The sequence below is a fragment of the Ovis canadensis genome, chromosome 14, assembly GCF_042477335.2.
Source record: "Ovis canadensis isolate MfBH-ARS-UI-01 breed Bighorn chromosome 14, ARS-UI_OviCan_v2, whole genome shotgun sequence".
Lineage (NCBI taxonomy): Eukaryota > Metazoa > Chordata > Mammalia > Artiodactyla > Bovidae > Ovis > Ovis canadensis.
Genome location: NC_091258.1, coordinates 53,696,975 through 53,717,482, shown reverse-complemented (window position 1 = coordinate 53,717,482; position 20,508 = coordinate 53,696,975). Strand labels below are relative to the sequence as shown.

At 34.3% G+C, this 20,508-nt stretch overlaps 1 protein-coding gene across 3 annotated transcripts in view; it reads right to left on the bottom strand.

The window, feature by feature from the left end:
• Positions 1–9,035: 9,035 nt before the first annotated feature.
• URI1 (URI1 prefoldin like chaperone) overlaps positions 9,036–20,508 on the bottom strand; it is a 61,375-nt gene continuing 49,902 nt past the window's right edge. For all 3 annotated transcript variants that reach the window (XM_069548989.1, XM_069548990.1, XM_069548991.1), the window contains 5 exons: positions 18,753–18,927; positions 16,904–17,237; positions 14,755–14,903; positions 13,719–13,965; positions 9,036–10,614 (listed from right to left, as the gene is read on the bottom strand). In XM_069548989.1, the coding sequence (XP_069405090.1) occupies positions 10,432–10,614; positions 13,719–13,965; positions 14,755–14,903; positions 16,904–17,237; positions 18,753–18,927 (1,088 nt within the window). In that variant the 3' untranslated portion in view covers positions 9,036–10,431. The remainder of the gene's footprint in view (positions 10,615–13,718; positions 13,966–14,754; positions 14,904–16,903; positions 17,238–18,752; positions 18,928–20,508) is intronic.

Sequence of the window (20,508 nt, the reverse complement as noted above, 5' to 3'; positions counted from 1 at the left end):
TACAAAAATCCTCAACAAAATACTAGCAATCATGACCAACAATACATTAAAAAGATCATACAGCACGATCAAGTGGATTCATCCCAGGGCTGCAAGTATTTTTCAACATCTGCAAATCAATGCAGTACACCATTTCAACAACCTGAAGAATAAAAGCCATGTGATCATCTCAATAGATACAGAAAAGCTTTTGACAAAATTCAGCACCTATTTGTGATAAAAACTCTCCAGAAAGTGGGCATAGCGGGCAATCCCTCAACATAATAAGGCCACATGTGACAAACCTACAGCTAGCATCATACTCAATGGTGAAAGGCTGAAAGCATTCCCTCTAAGATCAGGAACAAGACAAGGATGTCTACTCTCACCACTTTTATTCAACATACTTTTGGAAGTCCTAGCTACAGCAATCAGAGAAGAAAAAGACGTCAAGGGAATTGAAATTGGAAAAGAATAAGTTTAACTGTCACTGTTTGCAGATGACATGATGCTATACACAGAAGATCCTAAGGATGCTACCAAAAAACTACTAGAATTCATCAATGAATTTGGTAAGGTTGCAGACTACAAAATAAATACACTGAAATCTGCTGGATTTTGAACAACAAAAGATCAGAAAGAGAAATTCGAAAAGTAATTCCATTTACCATTGCATAAAAAGAATAAAATACCTAGGAAAAAACCTAGCTAAGGAGACAAAAGACCTGCACTCTGAAGACTATAAGATGCTGATGAAAGAAATCGAAAACATAAACAGATGGAAAGAAACACCATGTCCATGGACTGGAAGACTCAATATTGTCAAAATCACTATACTACCCAAGGCAATCTACAGATTCAATGCAATCCCTATCAAATTACCAATGGCATTTTTCAGAGAGCTAGAACAAAAAATTTCAAAATCTGTATGGAGACACAAAAGACTCCAAATAGCCAACGTAATCTTGATAAAGAAAAACGGAGCTGGAGGACTCAGGTTCCGTGACCAGACTGTACTACAAAGCTATAGTCATCAAAACAGTATGTTATTGGCACAAAAATAGAAATATAGATCAATGGAACAGGATATAAAACCCAGAAATAAGTCCATGCACCTATGTCAAGACTACACAATGTTGAAAAGATACATTCTTCAACAAATGGCACTGGGAAAATTGGACAGGCACATGTAAAAAAGTGAAATTAGATCATTCCTCAACTCCATACACAAAAATAAGCTCAAAATGGTTGAAGACCAAAATGTGAGACCAGACACTATAAAACTCTTAGAAGAAATATAAGCAGAACACTCTCTGACATAAGTCACAGCAACATCTTTTTTGATCCATCTCCCAGAATAATGCAAATAAAAGCAAAAATAAACAACAAATGAGACCTACTTAAACTCAAAAGCTTTTGCACAGCAATGGAAACAATAAACAAAATGAAAAGACAACCAACAGACTGAAAGAGAATATTTGCAAATGATGTGACTGTTAAGGGATTAATCTCCAAAATTTACAGTTTATGATGCTCAATAGCATCAAAACAAACAATCTACTCAAAAAATGGGCAGATCTGAATAGATATTTCTCCAAAGATATACAGATGACCAATACCACACAAAAAGATGTCCAACATCGCTAGAGAAATGCAAATCAAAACTACAATGAGATATCACTTCACACTGGTCACAATGGTTATCATCAACAAATCCACAAACAAATGCTGGAGAAGGTGTAGAGAGAAGGGAACCCTCCTGCACTGCTGGTAGGAATATAAACTGGTACAGCCATTATGGAGAACAGTATGGAGGTTCCTTAAAAGACTAAAGACACCATACAACACTGCAATCGCACGCCTGGGCATATATGCAGAGAAAAACATGGCCCCAAAAGATACACACACACCAACGTTCACTGCAGTACTGTTTACAATAGCCAAGACATGGAAGCAACCTAAATGTCCATTGATACAGAGGAATGGATAAAGATGTGGTGCCTATATAAAATGGAAAATTACTCAGCCATTAAAAAGAATGAAACAAAGCCATTTGCAGAAACATGGATAGACCTATTGAGTGTCATACTGAGTGAAGTCAGAGAAGAAATATCATATGACATCTCATACATGGAATCTAAAAACAAGATACAAATAAGCTTACAAAAGAGACTCACAGACGTAGAAAACAAATCTACGGTTGCTGGGGGAGAAGGGATAATTAGGGACTTCGCAACTCTGCTCAATATTATGTGCCAGAATGAATGAGAGGAGTTTCGGGGAGAATGGATACATGTACATGTATGGCTGACTCCCTTTGCTGTTTACCTGAAATTATCACAACATTGTTAACTGACTATCAGTTCAGTTCACTCAGTCGTGTCCAACTCTTTGCAACCCCATGAATCACAGCACGCCAGGCCTCCCTGTCCATCACCAACTCGTGAAGTTCACTCAAACTCACGTCCATCGAGTCGGTGATGCCATCCAGCCATCTCATCCTCTGTCGTCCCCTCCTCCTCCTGCCCCCAATCCCTCCCAGCATCAGGGTCTTTTCCAATGAGTCAACTCTTCACATGAGGTGGCCAAAGTATTGGGAGTTTCAGCTTCAGCATCATTCCTTCCAAAGAACACCCAGGACTGATCTCCTTTAGGATGGACTGGTTGGATCTCCTTGCAAGAGTCTTCTCCAACACCACAGTTCAAAAGCATCAATTCTTTGTGCTCAGTTTTCTTCATAATCCAACTCTCACATCCATACATGACCACTGGAAAAACCATAGCCTTGACTAGACAGACCTTTGTTGGCAAAGTAATGTCTCTGCTTTTTAATATACCTCAATACAAAATGTTTCTGGTGTTAAATATTAAAAAGTAATTCATTGGTTTAAAAAAAAGCACAGTCTTTTCAACAAATGGTTCTGCAACAACTGGGTACCTAATTGAATTTAGACTTCTGTTCACATCACAGACAAAAATTAACTCAAAATGGATCATAGCCTTAATTCTAAAACTATAAAACTTCCAGAAAAAAAACACAGGAGGAAAATTCTTGTGATTTTGGCTTAGGCAAAGAAATCTTAGATGCTAAAAAGTACAATCCTTGAAGAAAAAACTTATCCAAAATAACTGGACTTCACCAAAACCAGACTTTTGTGCTTTAAGAGATACCATTAAAAAAAAATCAGAAATAGCAAAGACTTAAGAGAAAATATTTGTAAATTATGTACCAAAAAAAGAATGTACATTTAGAAACTAAGCAAAGAACTTGTACAACTCAATAATAAAAGCCCAATCAAAAATTCAGCAAAAGATCTGAAAAGACACTTCAAAAAACTATGCACATATGTAAAGTACATGAATAAAATCTTCAACATCATTAGTCACTACAGAAATACACATTTAAAACACTGAGATAATATTTCATGGCCACTAGAATGACTATAATGGAGGAAATAATGAAAAAAGATACTAACATTACCAAGGATGTGGATAAACTATAAACTTCCTACATTGCTGGTGAGAATGTAAAATTCTACAGCCACTTTGGAAAACTGTAATCTCTCAAAGTTAAGCTTAAATTCACCATCTGATCCTGCAAGTCCACTCCAAGGTTATTTACTCAAAAAAGAAAAAAAAATTTTTTTTTCAAAGAAACAAAAATGTGTCCACACAAAAACTTGCATATGAATGTTCATAGCAACATTATTCACAATAACCAGAGAACTGAGTAACTGAAGTATTCATCAACTATGAATGAACAAATAATTGCCATATACAACAGAACACTGTACAGCAATGAAAAGGAACAAAATGCTGACGTATAATACAACACGGACATAGCTCAAAACTCCTAGGCTAACTGAAAGATAGATGCCGAAGACTACATATTGCATAATTCTATCTAAATTAACTATCCAGAAAAGGTAAATCTGTAAAGAGGAAGCAAATTAGTGATTACCTGAGGCTTGGGGATATGAATGGGAACTAACTATAATTGAGAAAAAAAGGGATATTTTTAGCAGGATGGAAATGTTCTTTGATGAGTTAGTGGTACAACTTGAAATCTACTAGAATCCATCAAATTGTATATTTAAAAAAAGAATGTTACGCAGGCACATGAAAAGATGCTCAACATCACTAACCAGGGAAATACAAGTCAAAACCACAATGAGATATCATATCACACCTGTCAGAATGGCTAGCATCAGAAAGAACACAAATAACAATGTGAGCGAGGATGTAGGAAAAAAAAGAGAGACTCCTCCTACACTGTTGCTGGGAATGAAAATTAGTGTAGTCACTGTTGAGAACAGTATAGGAGGTTCTCAAAAAACTAAAAATCGGACTACCATATGACTCAGCAATTCCATTCCTAGGAATATATCTGAAAAACAACCCTAATTTGAAAAGATACATGCACCCTAATGTTCATAGAAGCATTAAGGACAACTGCCAAGATAAGGAAGCAACTTAAGTGTCCATCAACAGGTGAATGGGTAAAGAAGAGGTGTGTGTGTATATATACACATACATACAATGAGATACTACTCAGCCATAAAAAAAAGAATGAAATTTTGCCATTTGCAACATGGATGGACTTCAAGAGTATTATGCTAAGTGAAATAAGTCATACAGAGAAAGACAAGTATTGTAATGGTATCACTTATATGCAGAATCATAAAACTACAACAAACTGATGAATATAACAAAAAAGCAGCAGACTCACAAACAGAACAAATTAGTCATTACTAGTGGGAGAGGACAATACAGGGGTAGGAGGAGATTAAGAGGTATAAACTATTATGTATAAAGTAAGGCAAGTATACACTGTACAACCAGGGAATATAATCAATGCTTTATAATAACTACAAGTGCAGCATAACCTTTAAAAATTGTCAATCACTATATTGTACACCTGTGAAAGTGAAAGTCACTCTGTCATGTCTGACTCTTTGCAACCCCATGGACTATACAGTCCACAGAAATCTTTTCTCCAGGGAATCTTCCCAACCCAGGGATCAAACCCAGGTCTCCCGCATAACCGATGGATTCTTTACCACCAAGCCACCAGGGAAGCTACATCAGCTATACTTTAAAAAAAATAAAACAAAAAAAGGGATCTTATGGCATACAAATTATTCCTCAATAAAACTGTTGAAAAAAGTGGAACCAAAGTACCACAAACACTAAAGTGATCACCACACTGTCTGGAAAATGCACATTTTTATAGAAAAGTGTCAAAAATTAAAATATAGTCAAGTATGTAACTTCCAAGTCAATGGAGAGAACAGAAAAACAAAGTTTTTCTGAACAGTATTAAAGGGAGTTGTAGAGTTGGGGCATGAAGGCAATAAACAAGCAGGGTAGAAGAGTGCTCAAAGCAGCACAGCAAGCCACTGTTTACATATATAATATGCATATACATCACACATATAATGATGCCTGTTGTTGTTCAGTCGCTAAGTTGGCTCCATCTCCTTGCAACCCTGCAGACAGTAGCACGGCAGGCTCCCCTGTCCTTCACTAACTCCCGGAGCTTGCTCAATTTCATGTCCATTGAGTCAGAGGTGCTATCTAACCATCTCACACTCTGCTGCCCTGTTCACATAAAAATGAATTTTTCAATGAAATATTGTTAAACTGATTCTTTTTACTTTTCTCCTTCGCACATTCCTTTCTTTTATACATATGGCCAAAGCACTGAAACTTCACCTCCATTCTCTTTGTGTTTAAAGTTTAAGAAACAAATTTCCAACTCATAGTTTTTAAAAGGTGGCCTCATTATGAATAAACAAGATTATACAGATATATGGGGCCTCCCTAGTGGCTCAGACGGTAAAGCGTCTGTCTGCAATGCAAGACACCTGGGTTTGATCCCTGGGTTGGGAAGATCCCCTGGAGAAGGAGATGGCAGCCCATTCCAGTATTCTTGCCTGGAAAATCCCATGGATCGTGGAGCCGGGTAGGCTACCGCCCATGGGGTCGCAAAGAATCGGACACGACTGAACGACTTCACTTTCACTTTATACAGATATACAGGGCACACACTTCCTTACTAGCTATGCGCTCTTATTTGGAGGGCAAAAAATTTAAACTTTTTAAAAACGAGAAAACCTGATGATTCTGGAGCAAGGCTGCCTGGGTTTTAAACCCCGATTCCATTACTTAATAGTTCTGTGGCTTAAAAATGTTGTTCAATCTCTCTGAGTCAGTTTCCTCATCTCTAAAATGGGGGAGGGGAGTGGGAGGAAAAGGACTGAAAAATAGTACCTACCTCACCTGGCTGCTATGAGTTTTAAACGAAATAATTCACATAAAGTACACAGAAAATGCTTGACAGGGTAAATGATCAAAATTACTTCATTCTTCACAATTCATTGGTTATTTAAGGGAACTACAAAAACTTCCTCATATCCTAAACAATGTTCCTTTAAAATGAAATGTAAATAACTGATAAGGCATTGTAAAATGTAAAACCTTGACAATATTGACCAATGGATAAAACATAAAACCATTAATATTTATTGTAGTTGAGGAATTCATTTAACAGGCATTTAACTGAAAGCCTATATACCACGCACAGAAAGGATACACAGAAACTAGCATCCCTGATTAGCTGTTTCTTATGAAGGAGAAAAATAAATATAATGAGGTATCTGTATTTTATAAAATTGGGAATATTTCAAATTATAGAAAGGTCTTATAAACCATTTGCATGACCAATTCCCTTCCCACCCCAAAATAAAAATGTAGCAAAATGAGCATAATCACTATAAACCCTTAAAGTCCCTTTAGGACATTAGAGCATCCCAAAGTTAATATTAAAGAATCACCAATAAAATGTAGATATGCAAGCAAATTTGTTAAAACCAGGTCCTTGATAAGAGAACAACAAATACTTTGCTGTACATACTTTTAATCATGTTTAAAAGAAATCATACTGTAAAGATAGACCATTAATCCTACTTCTAGAAATCTACCCGGAAAATACTTCCAACGATACAAAAATATATATATACAACAAAGTTACTCATTGCATCATTTGCAATTGCAAAATATCAGAAATCTAAATGCCTATAGACAGCAAAGTGGCTGAATAAACTGTTATATCTATACAAAAAAAAGTGTTACACCTCTGTTATCAATTTAAAAAAAAGAATGGGGCAGAAAGAATGGAACGTTTATCTTCTCTGTGTTCATCTTTTTATATAGCTGAGACTCTTAGAACCACATTAATGTTTCGTACACCCTTCATACACACCCCAAATAAACCATTAAACCCAACCACAATATGAGGAGACTCCAAACTGGAACACAAACACTAACAAATGAACCTAACTCCATTATATATGAAAGATCACAATAAAGGGAATGGGAAAGAAAAAGAACCTCAGAAAAGTTTCTTGACTGATACTTAAAAAGAACCGAACATAAATAATGAAATATACTTAATAAATGTTTTTCTCCTGGGGATTAGGGTTAACAGTCTGAAACTACTTGTGTGTGTCAACAGTTGACCTTTGAACAACATGAGTGTGAACTGTGCCTGTTCATTTACATGCTGGGGTTATTTTTTTTTTCTCTCTTCAGGAGATATGTACCACAGGACTACAGACAGCTGTATAGTTATATGCCAATTTTTGACTGTGGGGAGAGTCAGTGCCCCAACCTCAGAGTTGTTCAAGGGTCAACTGTATTAGATATTTTAAAAATAAGTAAACACATTATATATAATAAAAGCTAGATTTCTCACTACTGAAGAAAGAAGTCATTAAAAAAAAAAACTAAATGAACTATGTGGTCTTATATTAAAAACAGAAGTATCTGTATAAACTTACATTTTTTAATGTACATAAGCAAACAAACATATAGATATGTACATTAGTTAGTAACAAAACTTCCTACACCCGCTAAAAGAGCCTAGAAACAACAATATCAAAATGGTAATGTACACACCTACATGAGAAGACGTTGGTTTTTAAACACGATCATCCAACAGAAGGATCAAGGGCTCTTTGGAGAAGTGCTTACTGTTCCAAGGTTGGGGCAGGAAAAATATAAGATATGCCTATAACATTTTGTGATGTCAGAAAGAGTGTTCAAAAAGAGATGGAGACTTGCTGAAAGAATTCAGGAGCCAACTCAAAGGAGTTCCTAAACATCAAAGGTAGAAAATTTGAACAAACAAAATAATGATAATTGGATTTTGACTCACAGAACAGAATATCCAAGTCCATACTGATATAAAGAAATGAATTAATAAATGGAACAGGGGTCAGAGAGGTGAATGACAGATTTTCATCACAAAAGAATTCCAAGAAATAAATGTTGAAAGAAAGGGCAAAACAGAAAACCACCATTAGGCAAATATCACAGTAATAACGCTGAATGCAAAGTTGGTGAAATTCAAGTAAGACCTGCAGATTAGTTAACAGTATTGTACTAAAGTGAATTTCTTGGTTTTAATAATTGTATTTTGGCCATGCAAGATGAAATGACTTTAGGAGAAGCTAGATGAGGGGGTACATGGGAAATCTACTATTTTTTGCCAATTTTTCTGTAGATCTAAAATTAGTTCAAAATTAAAAGTTAAAAAAAAATTCAGTCTATTCTACAATGATTTAAAAGAGAACACTTAAGACCAATTTCATCATATTAAATACTAAATTTAACATAAAAAATAAAGGTATATGGTTAAGTTACAATTTGAAACTCTGTTTTAAGCCTGAAGCTATGAAATAGGGCAACACTACTCCATTCAGTCTTTAGCAGAAAATCTAACACTTCTTTGTTTCTGCTACCATTTTGTTCCATGATAGAAAACAGCTACTTGCAAAAAATATAAACTACATAAACAACAACAGGCTCAAGATGAAGTTGAAGAACATGAAAAATTATTTAATGACAGTACTCTTGAAATTACATGTCTGTAAAGAACACCACAGTAATCCCATAATGAAGTCTGTTTTGGGGGGAAAATCAAAGAAAGGCTCACCTGACAAGCAGTTGGAACTGTGGGCTCTTTTGTGTGCATGGGATTATACTTTTGGTTATTTTCTTTTTTGTGGGGGATGGGCTGAGAGAAAAAGTTTTCAACTAAAAATATATAGTTGATCAAAATTTACAAAAGAAAAAAAATCTACATTTTTAGGCAATCTTTTAAAATCAGCCCTCTGTTCTGAATTATCCATTAACTTGTGGGGATTCAGGCTCATCCCCTTATTACTAAGATACATATTCATAAAATTTTTATAGTTGTGCTGCTCTAGTTACAAATAGCTTCTACTTTTCTAGGACATAATTTCACTTTGTTTAAGCAAGAGTTCATTAAAGAAGCTATAAATAACCTTTAAATATTTAGCCATGAATAGAGGGTGGACTGGCATTGATGGCTATTTTAGTACTAATGCAGAATGCTTTTTAAAAGCTACATTTTAGCATGCATCAAGCTAATGATTAACACTTGCAAGTGTAATTTTCAATGTTAGAATAAATTTCTCTTTATTTTAAGGAGTTCTGCCAAAAGTAAATATGTTATTCAATTATTTACTAGTATGAAAGTAGTCTTAAAGAATGAAAATGTTCAGAAGATTAAAACATAAAATTTCTTATTTAAGAAAATTTACTTACGTATTTCTATCATCTAGACAACCTTTCCTTCTCTCCCAAAATAAAATGCCACTTAAAACTGCACACACTAGGGGAGAATTGCCTAAGGAATCGTAAGAATTCAAGGATCCACTGTATGGTGCACGTAGCATATATATGAAAGACATTTCTATATTGAATTCTGAATCATAAAGTTCACAACATTTTAGAGACCAAGTTTCATAAAACTTTTACTTAAAAAAAAAAATTTTTTTACAAAATACCATTCTTTCAATCAAAGAAACTTTCTGTTGGGTACATGGAGCTTTCTACCATAGCGATTACAGAATAACAGTCAAACAGGGACAGATTTTTTAAATAGCCACCTAGCTGCAAAACCTACAAGAAGTAGATTTTTTTTTGTAAAGTGCCTTTAAAAAGGTAAAGCAAGTAATATAATCGTTGAATCTATTTGAAATTTTAAAAGTTTCTTTAAAATGGTCCATATGGTGTGCACAATATCACAGCTGGAACAAAACTGCCAGTATTTAGTTTGAAACACAAAAACAACACATATGAACAGCGTTCTTTGAAAAATAATTCAAAATGCTGCCACCGTATGACACGGCAAACCTAAACAATGACTACTGACGGTATTCAGAGAATTAACAAAAACAAGCTGAATATTAAAGTATTTAAATATTTACTTTTTTTTTTTGAATACCACTGATAAGAGAACTCGCTGCCAAATTTACTCAGGATGCCTTATTTCAAATTATATGTAACATATTTTGCTATACATTTTCTAAACAATTGCAAAACTAGGTTTTAGGATGTAAACTCCCATTTCCTAGGCAGGCCCTAGTTTTTCTGCTGCAATCTGGCAGCTTTGAACTTTGAAACCCTCTTTGTAGTTCCTTCTGATACTTCTGACAGAACTTCTTTTCGTTCTGGAATGGTGGGTAGCACAGGATGAGCCATGGCTGGGTGTGGTGTTAAGGAGGGTGACAAAAACTCTTTTTCTATTACAGTTCCAGAAAAAGCCTAGAAGACCAAAAAAATCAGATTATGATAACAAAACACAAATAAGATGCCCACAAAATCTTTATCCTGCATTGCACTGCCAATCAGACATTTCTTTTCATAAGATTTTCTGATACACAAAACTACAACATCAAAATACAAATTGCTCATAGAAATCAAGTACCATTAAAAAGTATCTTAATTACACCACCAATATAAGTAGATGTTTAACAGTACACATGTAAGAAAACAAAATGTAAAACACATGTGCATATGGGATTTTCAAAAATGGGTAAATAAAAGGTCCTCAACGTTTATACATTCATTCCATTTACATCCAGACCATGCTGTGAAAAATAATGTATTAAAATTAAAAATTCTATTAGAGTGTCAAACATCAACTGATGAATGAGCTATCCTATGGTGGCCATGCTGCCTGCAAGCCTACAGCCTAGTTTCAGTAGCAGTGACATCTCTTAGGTGGTGTCCATTTATGCAATGATTTGATTATTTTATTGCATCTTGCCTCAATTTTATTTAAGGTCAGCAGAAACAGAAAATTAAAAGTACTGGTGCTAGTGGAAATAATTGTCTATCTCAAATTTTAATGCAATAAATTCAATAACAGAAATTAAGGCACCACAAAAATTATTCTTTAATTTCAACCCCCTATTTGCTGGACTTTTTTTTCTTTTTGTCTACTGTAGTATATATATAATGTGTACAAAATGTATGTATAAATGTATATACTATGTACAAAATGATGGAAATAAAACCAAAGTAGGTCTTTTCTATATCTTTTTAAGGAGAGAGCCATCAAAATCAAGTCATTATGATTTTTTTTTAAAGATTTCTAGTATTTGGAATCTCCTTACTTTCATCTTCTAAAAACTCATTATGTACAAACTTAAATTTGACACTCATTTGACATGCAAACTGTCAAGTATATTTTACTTTCCTTTGTCTACCAAGTGAACAAATCAGTTAAGACAATGTATCACTTGAGTAGTTTAAAAAGCCAATCTGCTCCAGCTTGCCCCACCAAAGGAGAACCAAGAATGCCCTGACCCTGCGTGGAGTCCAGCTTTTTAAAGGGAATTAAAAACTCTTATTTTATTAAGATGAGTACAGAGCCTTATTATACAAAAAATGCTCTTGAAAAAGAATACTTTAACATTTAAATATAAGGAAAAATATCTTTCAAAGTACCTGCCATAATCATGAGCTATTTATTTTGATGTTAAAAAATTTATAGCAACTAGATGCTAACTGTAACAGTTCAATACAAAATGCAAAGCTATTAAATAAGATGAAATGAAAATAAACTCTAGACTTGAGTTCTAACTATATCATGATACATTAACTCCTTACTAAAACCTAATTTTCAGATACTTAAAAACAGCAAAAGTCTATCACTTGTTTCTCTAACAGTATGGAAGACTATTAAATAAGATACTCTCCAGGTCAAATGAGATAATTATATTGGGAGAAGGGAAGGAGACTATTCTAATCATACAAACCATACCTAAATACTAATGATCTCTCCATTGCTAATTACTATTTAGTACAACTAGTACCACCTAGGGACATTAAGCACAAGCAACAGAAGTTTTATGTCTGTTTACTTATATACAAAGATAAATATTTTAATATGTATTTGACATATACTCAAATGGGTACATAAGTTTTAGTCTTCCCAAATACTTTTTAAATTAAAATCTGAAATACCCACTAAACACAAGAATAAAAAATATCAAGTGTGGGTATAATGGAAACCGTACCATTCTTATTTTGGTATCTCCCAGGGTCACTCTTTTCCCCATACACAAAACTGCGTGTAGCGTGGTGGGTAACAGTGTTACGCGTGCACTCATTTTCTCAGGAGAGGGTCTACAGCTCTCACGAGACTGTAAAATGGTTCCAAACTCCCAAGAGTTAAAATTTCACTGGCACAAGCCAAAATATAGAAGAACTATAGATAATTATCTGTCATATGATACTTATTTCCTTCTTCAACTCTACCCAAGCATTTAAGAGAGAAAAGTATTGTCTGTTGGGCCTCCCCAGTGCCTCAGCGGTAAAGAACCTGCCTGCCATGCAAGAGACGCAGGTCCGTCCCCTGGGTGGGGAGATCTGCCAGAGGAGGAAATGGCAACCTGCACTCCCGTTTTCTTGCCAGTAAAATCCCATGGACAGAGGAGCCTGGCGGGCTACAGTCCATGGGGTCCCAAGAGTCAGACACCACTGAGGGACTGAGTGTGCACACAGCCATGCACATAATCTGCTACTTGAACTATTTTAATTTTATAACATTGGCTATAAGTCTGGTCTAGTGGAATTTATTTTTAAAAAGCTGCTAAATTATTTTCTAGCCATGAGACTTCTCTAGTGGTGCAGTGGTTAAGACTCCATGTTTCCAACGCAGGGGACATGGGTGGGATCCCTGGTTGGAGAACTAAGAGCCCACAAGCCGCACAGCGTGGCCAAAAACAAACAATTTTCTAACCAAAAATGAAATACATATCCTAATTAAGCTACATTAAAATTCCTATTTCACAAAAACAGAACTTCAAGAGTGGTAATACTTTGTTACCAAAAAATTTCAGACTATTTGAATACCTATATTGTTTTTGCTAAGGACTGTGTGCTGTGCTAAGTCGCTTCAGTCATGTCCAACTCTTTGCGACCCCATGGACTATAGCCCACCCCGCTCCTCTGCCCATGGGATTCTCCAGGCAACAACACTGGAGCTACTAAGGACTTTTATAAATTATTAATTACCAAAAAAAGTACAAGCCTATGATTAATTAGGCTCTATGACTTCTGAGACTAAATTTACGTATGAACCAAAGAAGCTACAAAATAAACAATGCCATTACCCTGTCAATTAATGTCAATAAATAACTATTCAAAATAAAATAATTTAAAGACAATAAGATTAATGATTCATAGACCATACCTGGAAGATACAGCAGCTACAATTTTTTAAGTCTTTTCAACTCCCAAAATAACTATGTAAAATGGGGAAAACTTGAAATTGCATATCCCTTCGAAATGGAGCTACCACTACCTTTTTAATTCTCAAAGATACTATATGAAATAAAGAATTAAAGATGTACACAAACCTCAGGTGTTACCGATACAGGCAAAAGTTTCTTTCGATGATTTTCTTGTTCCTCTTCCAAAATGCTCTCACTAGCATCACTACCAGTGGCCTCTTCACAGCTAATGCTTCTCAAAACTCCCCGTCTATCATCAAAATCAGCAGCACTGCTTTCACTGGTATCACTGCAAACACTGTTCTCTCTACTTCGAGACTTCAGGATTGACTTACGAGGGACATATTCTCCATTCACGATATCAACAAAAACTCTATAATATAAAAATTATATACTCTTTAGTTAACATAAAACAGGATAAATTTATAATGATTTTTTAAAAAGTCTTTTCTAGAAATTAATTTAAAATATTTTATTCAAACATGTCCAAAATTTTCACCATCACAATAATTTTGTGGCCTCAAGTGACATTTTATATTATCAATATGTTTAAAAGTATAATTTCTTGACCCAATAAAATACAGCAGTCTATTTATAAGCATGTTCTGGGTGACAACAGCTTGATTGTTTTGTCCAAAATGTACATATATTTTCGAAGTCATTTAGCAATTTTCACTATTTTACAAATAAGGGTCATGAAAATAGTAGATATTTTCAAATGACAGCTTTCTCAGCAAACATTACAACAAAAAAATTGAAAGAGCGTACATCGACTCCGTGAAAAGGTAAACCACATGGCTAACTAAGCGCTGCCCAAGCTGTGGCAGCACAGCGCTGGCCCAGCACACCAGAAACACAAACTGCCATCTCTAAAGTTAACACACAACAGTTTCTGACCAGATTGGGAATGTTTTAAAAGCACTAGTGAAGAGGGGGAAATGCAAAAAAACCAAGCAATGTTCTACTTGCTTTGAACTGGGAAGCTGTGCTGGGGCTCAGCAGCGCCTGTGACAGCCACTGAAACACAAAGCTAACTCTATCAAGATACCTCACTTTCCAGTGAGAGACTTCTGTGTTACGAGCAACCTTTTCCTGTAAATACTCAGTTGCAAAAAGAGAGAAGGAAGAGCAGACCGCTCTGCTGTCTATGAATACCACTCACCTGTAAATGTCAGCAGGAGTTCTGATCATAGGCAGCTCTTGGGGAGAATGACCACTGCCAGAATGACCACTGTTCTTTCGCTTACGCTTGGCTTCTTCTTTTTTTTCACTGAATTTTAAGGTGGTATTTTTTCCAGTATTTATACGGACCTAAAAATTTCACAGCAAAAAAATCACTATCATTTTGAGAAATTAAGGCCAAAACTAAAACCAATAAACTCTACAATTAAAGAAGTAATAGTAATGGCGGCAGTTTACATATTTTGACACTGAAATAATGTGCATTATCAGTTAAGACCTTACTTTATCATATTTCTATGCATTACTTCCTGAATCAGGGGTCCCCAACCCCTGGGCCACGGACTGGTATCAGTCTGTGGCCTGCTAGGAACTGGGCTGCACAGTAGGAGATAAGCAGCAGGCGAGCAAGCGAAGCTTCATCTGTATTTATAGCTGCTCCCCACCACTCACATTACTTCCTGAGCTCGGCTTCCTGTCATATCAGCAGCAGCATAATAAACATAATGCACTTAAATCATCCCCAAATCATTCCCTCCCATCCTGCCCCATCCATGGAAAAACTGTCTTCCATGAAACCAGTCCCTGGTGCCAAAAAAGGTTGGGGACTAGTTTTAAATGACCAATTCTAGTCATCAACAACTATTATTATACAAAAAGCAAAATACATACAAACTAAATGCTAGATTATTACAAGCTTTCACATCACCCATTACTTTCATATAAGTTTTTGGCTTAAATTATGCATTTCAAAACAAAGAGCACAATTAACCAAAATAAATATTCAGTAAGAATATAAAATTTAAGTCATAAAAACAATATGAGATAATGCTTAACTATTTAAAATTTTTAAATAACTCTAATTTTTTTAAATTTAAGGATCAAAAAATAAAATCAAAGCTATTCAGGATTAACACATTATTCTTCTATCCCTACACGGCATTTATACCATCTTTCCATATTAATGACTGTTCTTCCCCACAACATTCCTGCAAATATTATTTATTCTTCCTGCTTTATCTAAATGAAAACCAACTTAAAGCTTGAAAAGAAAATCACAAAACAAAATTTTTTTTCTGGTAATAGGTCAATTTTTTCCAAAGAATTCACAAGATGCTCTTTTAGTCTGAAGTATGAGAATATATATTTTAAAAAACCATATTAATTATTTCACTTCATATTAGAGTAGCGAACACTTACAAGGACCTAAGAAATAGTAAATATGTTTTAAATATGTTTCATTAAATAATAATCACAGGCACTTAAGACTGATAACCACAGACCGTTAACTTTGATACAGGCAATTCCTACAAGGGTACCTTATAGCTAAAAAAAAGAAAAAGAAAAAAGAAAAGCACTAAATTAAGACAAAAGAGTCCCTGTTTTATTACTAACTCACTCTATGGTCTTCTATGCCTTAAGTTTCCTTGAGAAAGACAAATTGGAAAGATGAAATTCCCGGTGGCTCCTTAAAGCAGTATTATGAGGCCAAGAGAGCAAGGGAATGAGTTTAAGGTCCTTCCTTCACTGAGATCCAACCTGCTTTGATCTGGGATTTAAAAACTGGGGATTCTACAATAAGTAAAGAGGGAACAAAAAGTCTTTTGATACTAAGAAAAGCTGTATTAGAAGCTCTCGCTCTAGTAACCCCAGCTCTAAAACACCAAAACTCTCTAAAGTCCTGAATACCCAGAGATGCTTATATTTACTTTGTGAGAAATGGAACTAATTTTTATTTCCTGATAAATTTTTCCGTTTTGCTTGTCACGCTCCTATTCATTATATGCTCACACAGAAATAACCTGATATAATTAAAAATTTAACTAATGCCAGTTACTTTCATCATAAATATACACAAATACTCATCTGATCTCCTTCCCGACCACCAAATTTCAAATTGTATTGTGGCTTCAAGAGAACAACATACCAATCAATACCAGCTAACTATCTAAACTTTTTTCTTTTTCTCTTTCAGATAAAACTGGTCATAACAAGAGACAAAAGATGATTTTCTTATTTGGCACTATCAACAATATTAATCCCTGTTAATACCATTCTTTCACAGAGCATTGTAGATGATCATTAATATTCAAATCATATGAAAAAACTAGTAAAGTTAAAAGTATACAAACCCTCTTAGGTTCGACAGTGTGAGAAAAATATATTGTTGGTATAGAATTATCTTCAGCCCCTAAGGTATCATGATCATTTTCATTATCACCACCATCATCATTATTATCATCATCATCTTCATTACTGTGGTAAGAATTTGAACCATTCACTGAATAGTTCAATGGACTATTCACTTGACCACTGAAGAGTTCTGAATTTGTAAGACTGTTATAACAGTTGCTGAGGGCGAGGGAGTCTGTTACTTGATGCATCATATTCATATTTATGTTCTGATCTTCCTTTTCCTCTTCAGAGGACATATCTTCTCCATTTGCAATCACAGTATCAGGCTTACTATTAATAGTAAAGAAAAAGAAAATAAGGTCAAACAAACACATTAGAATTTTTTTCAGTTAATTTCAATAGGTAAAAAATAAGGTTTTGCATAGAATATTTTTAAACTAGATTTCTAGGTTAATAAAAATGTTTTTAAATGAATGAAAAAATGGTTCTGTGCTAATTCTATACTGTAGCTATTCAAACATAAGTAGAATATGTTTTTATCTTTGCAAGAAAGATATTGGCCATATAAAATAAAATACAATAAAAATAGTACAATCATCATAAATTAGCACAAAATTCACAGAGAATATTATCTCTATTTGAAGACCAGAAATTACAGCCACAGAACTGTAACATATTCTAATTTTCTATTTTCATAACAAAATATTTTATAAGCATGTATTGTTAAAATTTTTTAAATAAGACTTCTACATATGTACATGATTTATACACATATATACACATTTCGCATGCTTCATTCTACAAACAATTTGAGGACCTTATAAAAATAACAAAAGCAGAAATGCAACAGAATGGAAACAACAACATGCAAAAGTTGAAAAAGAATCACAATGAAGAAAATCACAAGATTCAAAACTGATTTACAAAAATGAAACCGTATCAGTTAATTAAAAAGACCTAAGTACAGGTGAAATTATAGTGAAAAAAATATTCTGTGTCTTATTTTTCACAGTAACTAACTCTGCATATCATTTAAGTAAAATAATATAGCAACTTCTATAGTAACACCTTTCACTAAGCACTCTGACAATTCTGAGCAAGTGCTAATGTGTATTTCAAATGGCAATTGGGTTGAGGTTTCCATACTTATAACTACTTGACCAGATTACAAACTTTGTTGTTGTTTAGTTGCTAAGTCATATCAGACTCTTTTGCAACTTCATGGATCATAGCCCACCAGGTTCCTCTGTCCCTGGGATTCTCCAACCAAGAATACTGGAGTGAGTTGCCACTTCCTTCTCCAGGGAATCTTCTTGACTCAGGGATCAAACCCTCATCTCCTGCTTTACAGGCAGATTCTTTACCACTTAGCCACCAGGGAAGCCCAGATTACAAACTACTTGCTCAATAAACAAAAAAGTTTGCAAAGGAAAGCAAGGATAAACATGATATAGCCACAAACTTAAACTGAATGCATATTTTTCTTTTTAACAAGCCATTTAAACATACTACATTATCTTGACTACAGTAAAAAAAATAACTTATTTAAAACGTAATATATAAAGTATCCATAATTATAAATATCTGGTATATCTTAATTAACTATACAAAATATGGCTGAAATCCTATAATAAGAAACAGGTATATTAAGTATTTCTATTATACACACATGTATGGGGCATGTGCATGAACACACTGACCTAAAGGAAAATATTCTAGAGAATTAATATTTGCCTTAGAGTGGTAGGGTTATTGATATTTTAGGATAATGTGCTTTTCTGTATTTTATTCAAGGGGCACATATTTTATAAGGAAATGTGTGTAAGGAAATTTGTCATTAGGTACCTATCAATATCAATTTCACCCAGCAATTCTTCTTGTCTCTCTAGTTCTTCAAGTCGATCCCACAGTTCCTTATCAGCAAGCAGATCCTTGGATTTTAGATCATTTGCAAACTCTGCTTCAAAAATATCTGAAGTTTTTGGTTTGGAGTGAGGTTTATGTGCAATTCGGTGTTTTGCTGTTTTAAAAATAAAGGACATAGCCATTAACAGCCAATTTTTAAAACGCACAAACCTAGACATAATGAGACTTTCTTCTGAGGTGAGGAGGATGTTGAGAAAGAGCAAGACATGATTCTTAAGCCAAACAGTGGAGTTCCAAGGATGTATGACTCTTAGAATCCTGTTTAGTTCAAGGACCAAGCAGTGCCAGCATCCCTGGAGAACACAAGTGCAGACTCTCAGGGCCTCCCCAGACCTGCTGAATCAGAATCTGTATTTTAACCATAGCCCCAGAGAATTCACATGCACATTAGAGACTATAAAGAGCTGCCTGAGAGCTTCAAAAATGCATAAGCAGAAATGGTCACAATGCACTCTAGTTATAACGCAAATTTCAACACAAGTAATACCCATCTTCCATCCTTACTCAAGAGAATTTAGTTACTAAAGTAACACATAAAAGCCTTGTCACAGGATACTTTCAACTCTAAGGCACTGCCGACACGAATACCCTAGGAGAAATCTATGGAGCCTAATCCTTGGAAAATTCTACTATAATTTTATAGATGAGTATTTCTAGCTTTTAAATTGCTTCATCTTATTTATAATCCTCATGTGAGGCAGGAGATGGATAAAATCAGAACTCACATCTACCTGCTTTTCATTTGAAAAAAAATAATCTTTTTAAAAAGCAAATTAAAGCTTTGAAAAGGCAACGGGAGGAAGTCTACAATGCTGTTACATGACATGGTGCTAACAGATGACCTCCGTCATATATTCAAACTTACAGAACTGTTTTCTAAACTTGAAAATATCAAAATTATATTTCACAGCCTATTCTCTATTACCATTATTGATAAAAGAGTATTAACAAATTTTATGTTTCAAACTTATAAATTACATATTGACAAATCTTTCAATTGTCACCACAAAAATCTTAAGTTGTTTTTCAACTCTATCTTATATATATGTATCTTTTATTTCACCTTCCAAAGCCACATACTACTATATAACCTGTGTGGCTAGAACATAGCTTCTAAAATCACCTATTTCAATTAACAAGTTCTCTTCAGAGTTAATTACTAAAATATGAACTCTAATAACCAAACTAAATGTTAAAAGTTTTCTACAGTAGTAAATTATAAACCATTTCTGTTAATGGTTTAACTTTAATTTAATTTTAAACTTTAAAAATTTTCATGACTAGAACACTTTACAGCAGACCAGAGGACCACTGCCTTTATAGAAGTAAACCTAAACATAAAATTGATCTTTGATTCAGCAAGAGAAAGTTATTATATAAACCTGGGAACAACCTGTGTATGGCAAGGCCTGGCACCCAACATAAAATGAATGGCTAAAATATGCTTAGATTATACTTACTCCTAAGGTTAAAGTTCAAATTGGGAATAGTTCCATGAATATACATTATCTGAGTTTCAGATGTTTGGAGCACTAAATAACTTTGAAAAGCCATGTAAATTAATCACTTAAGTACATCAGTTAGAAATCAAGTTTTTCACCAGAAAGTTATCCATTAATGTGTTTTATTAAAAATATATTTAAATATGTAACAATTTTATATAAGAATTATAAAA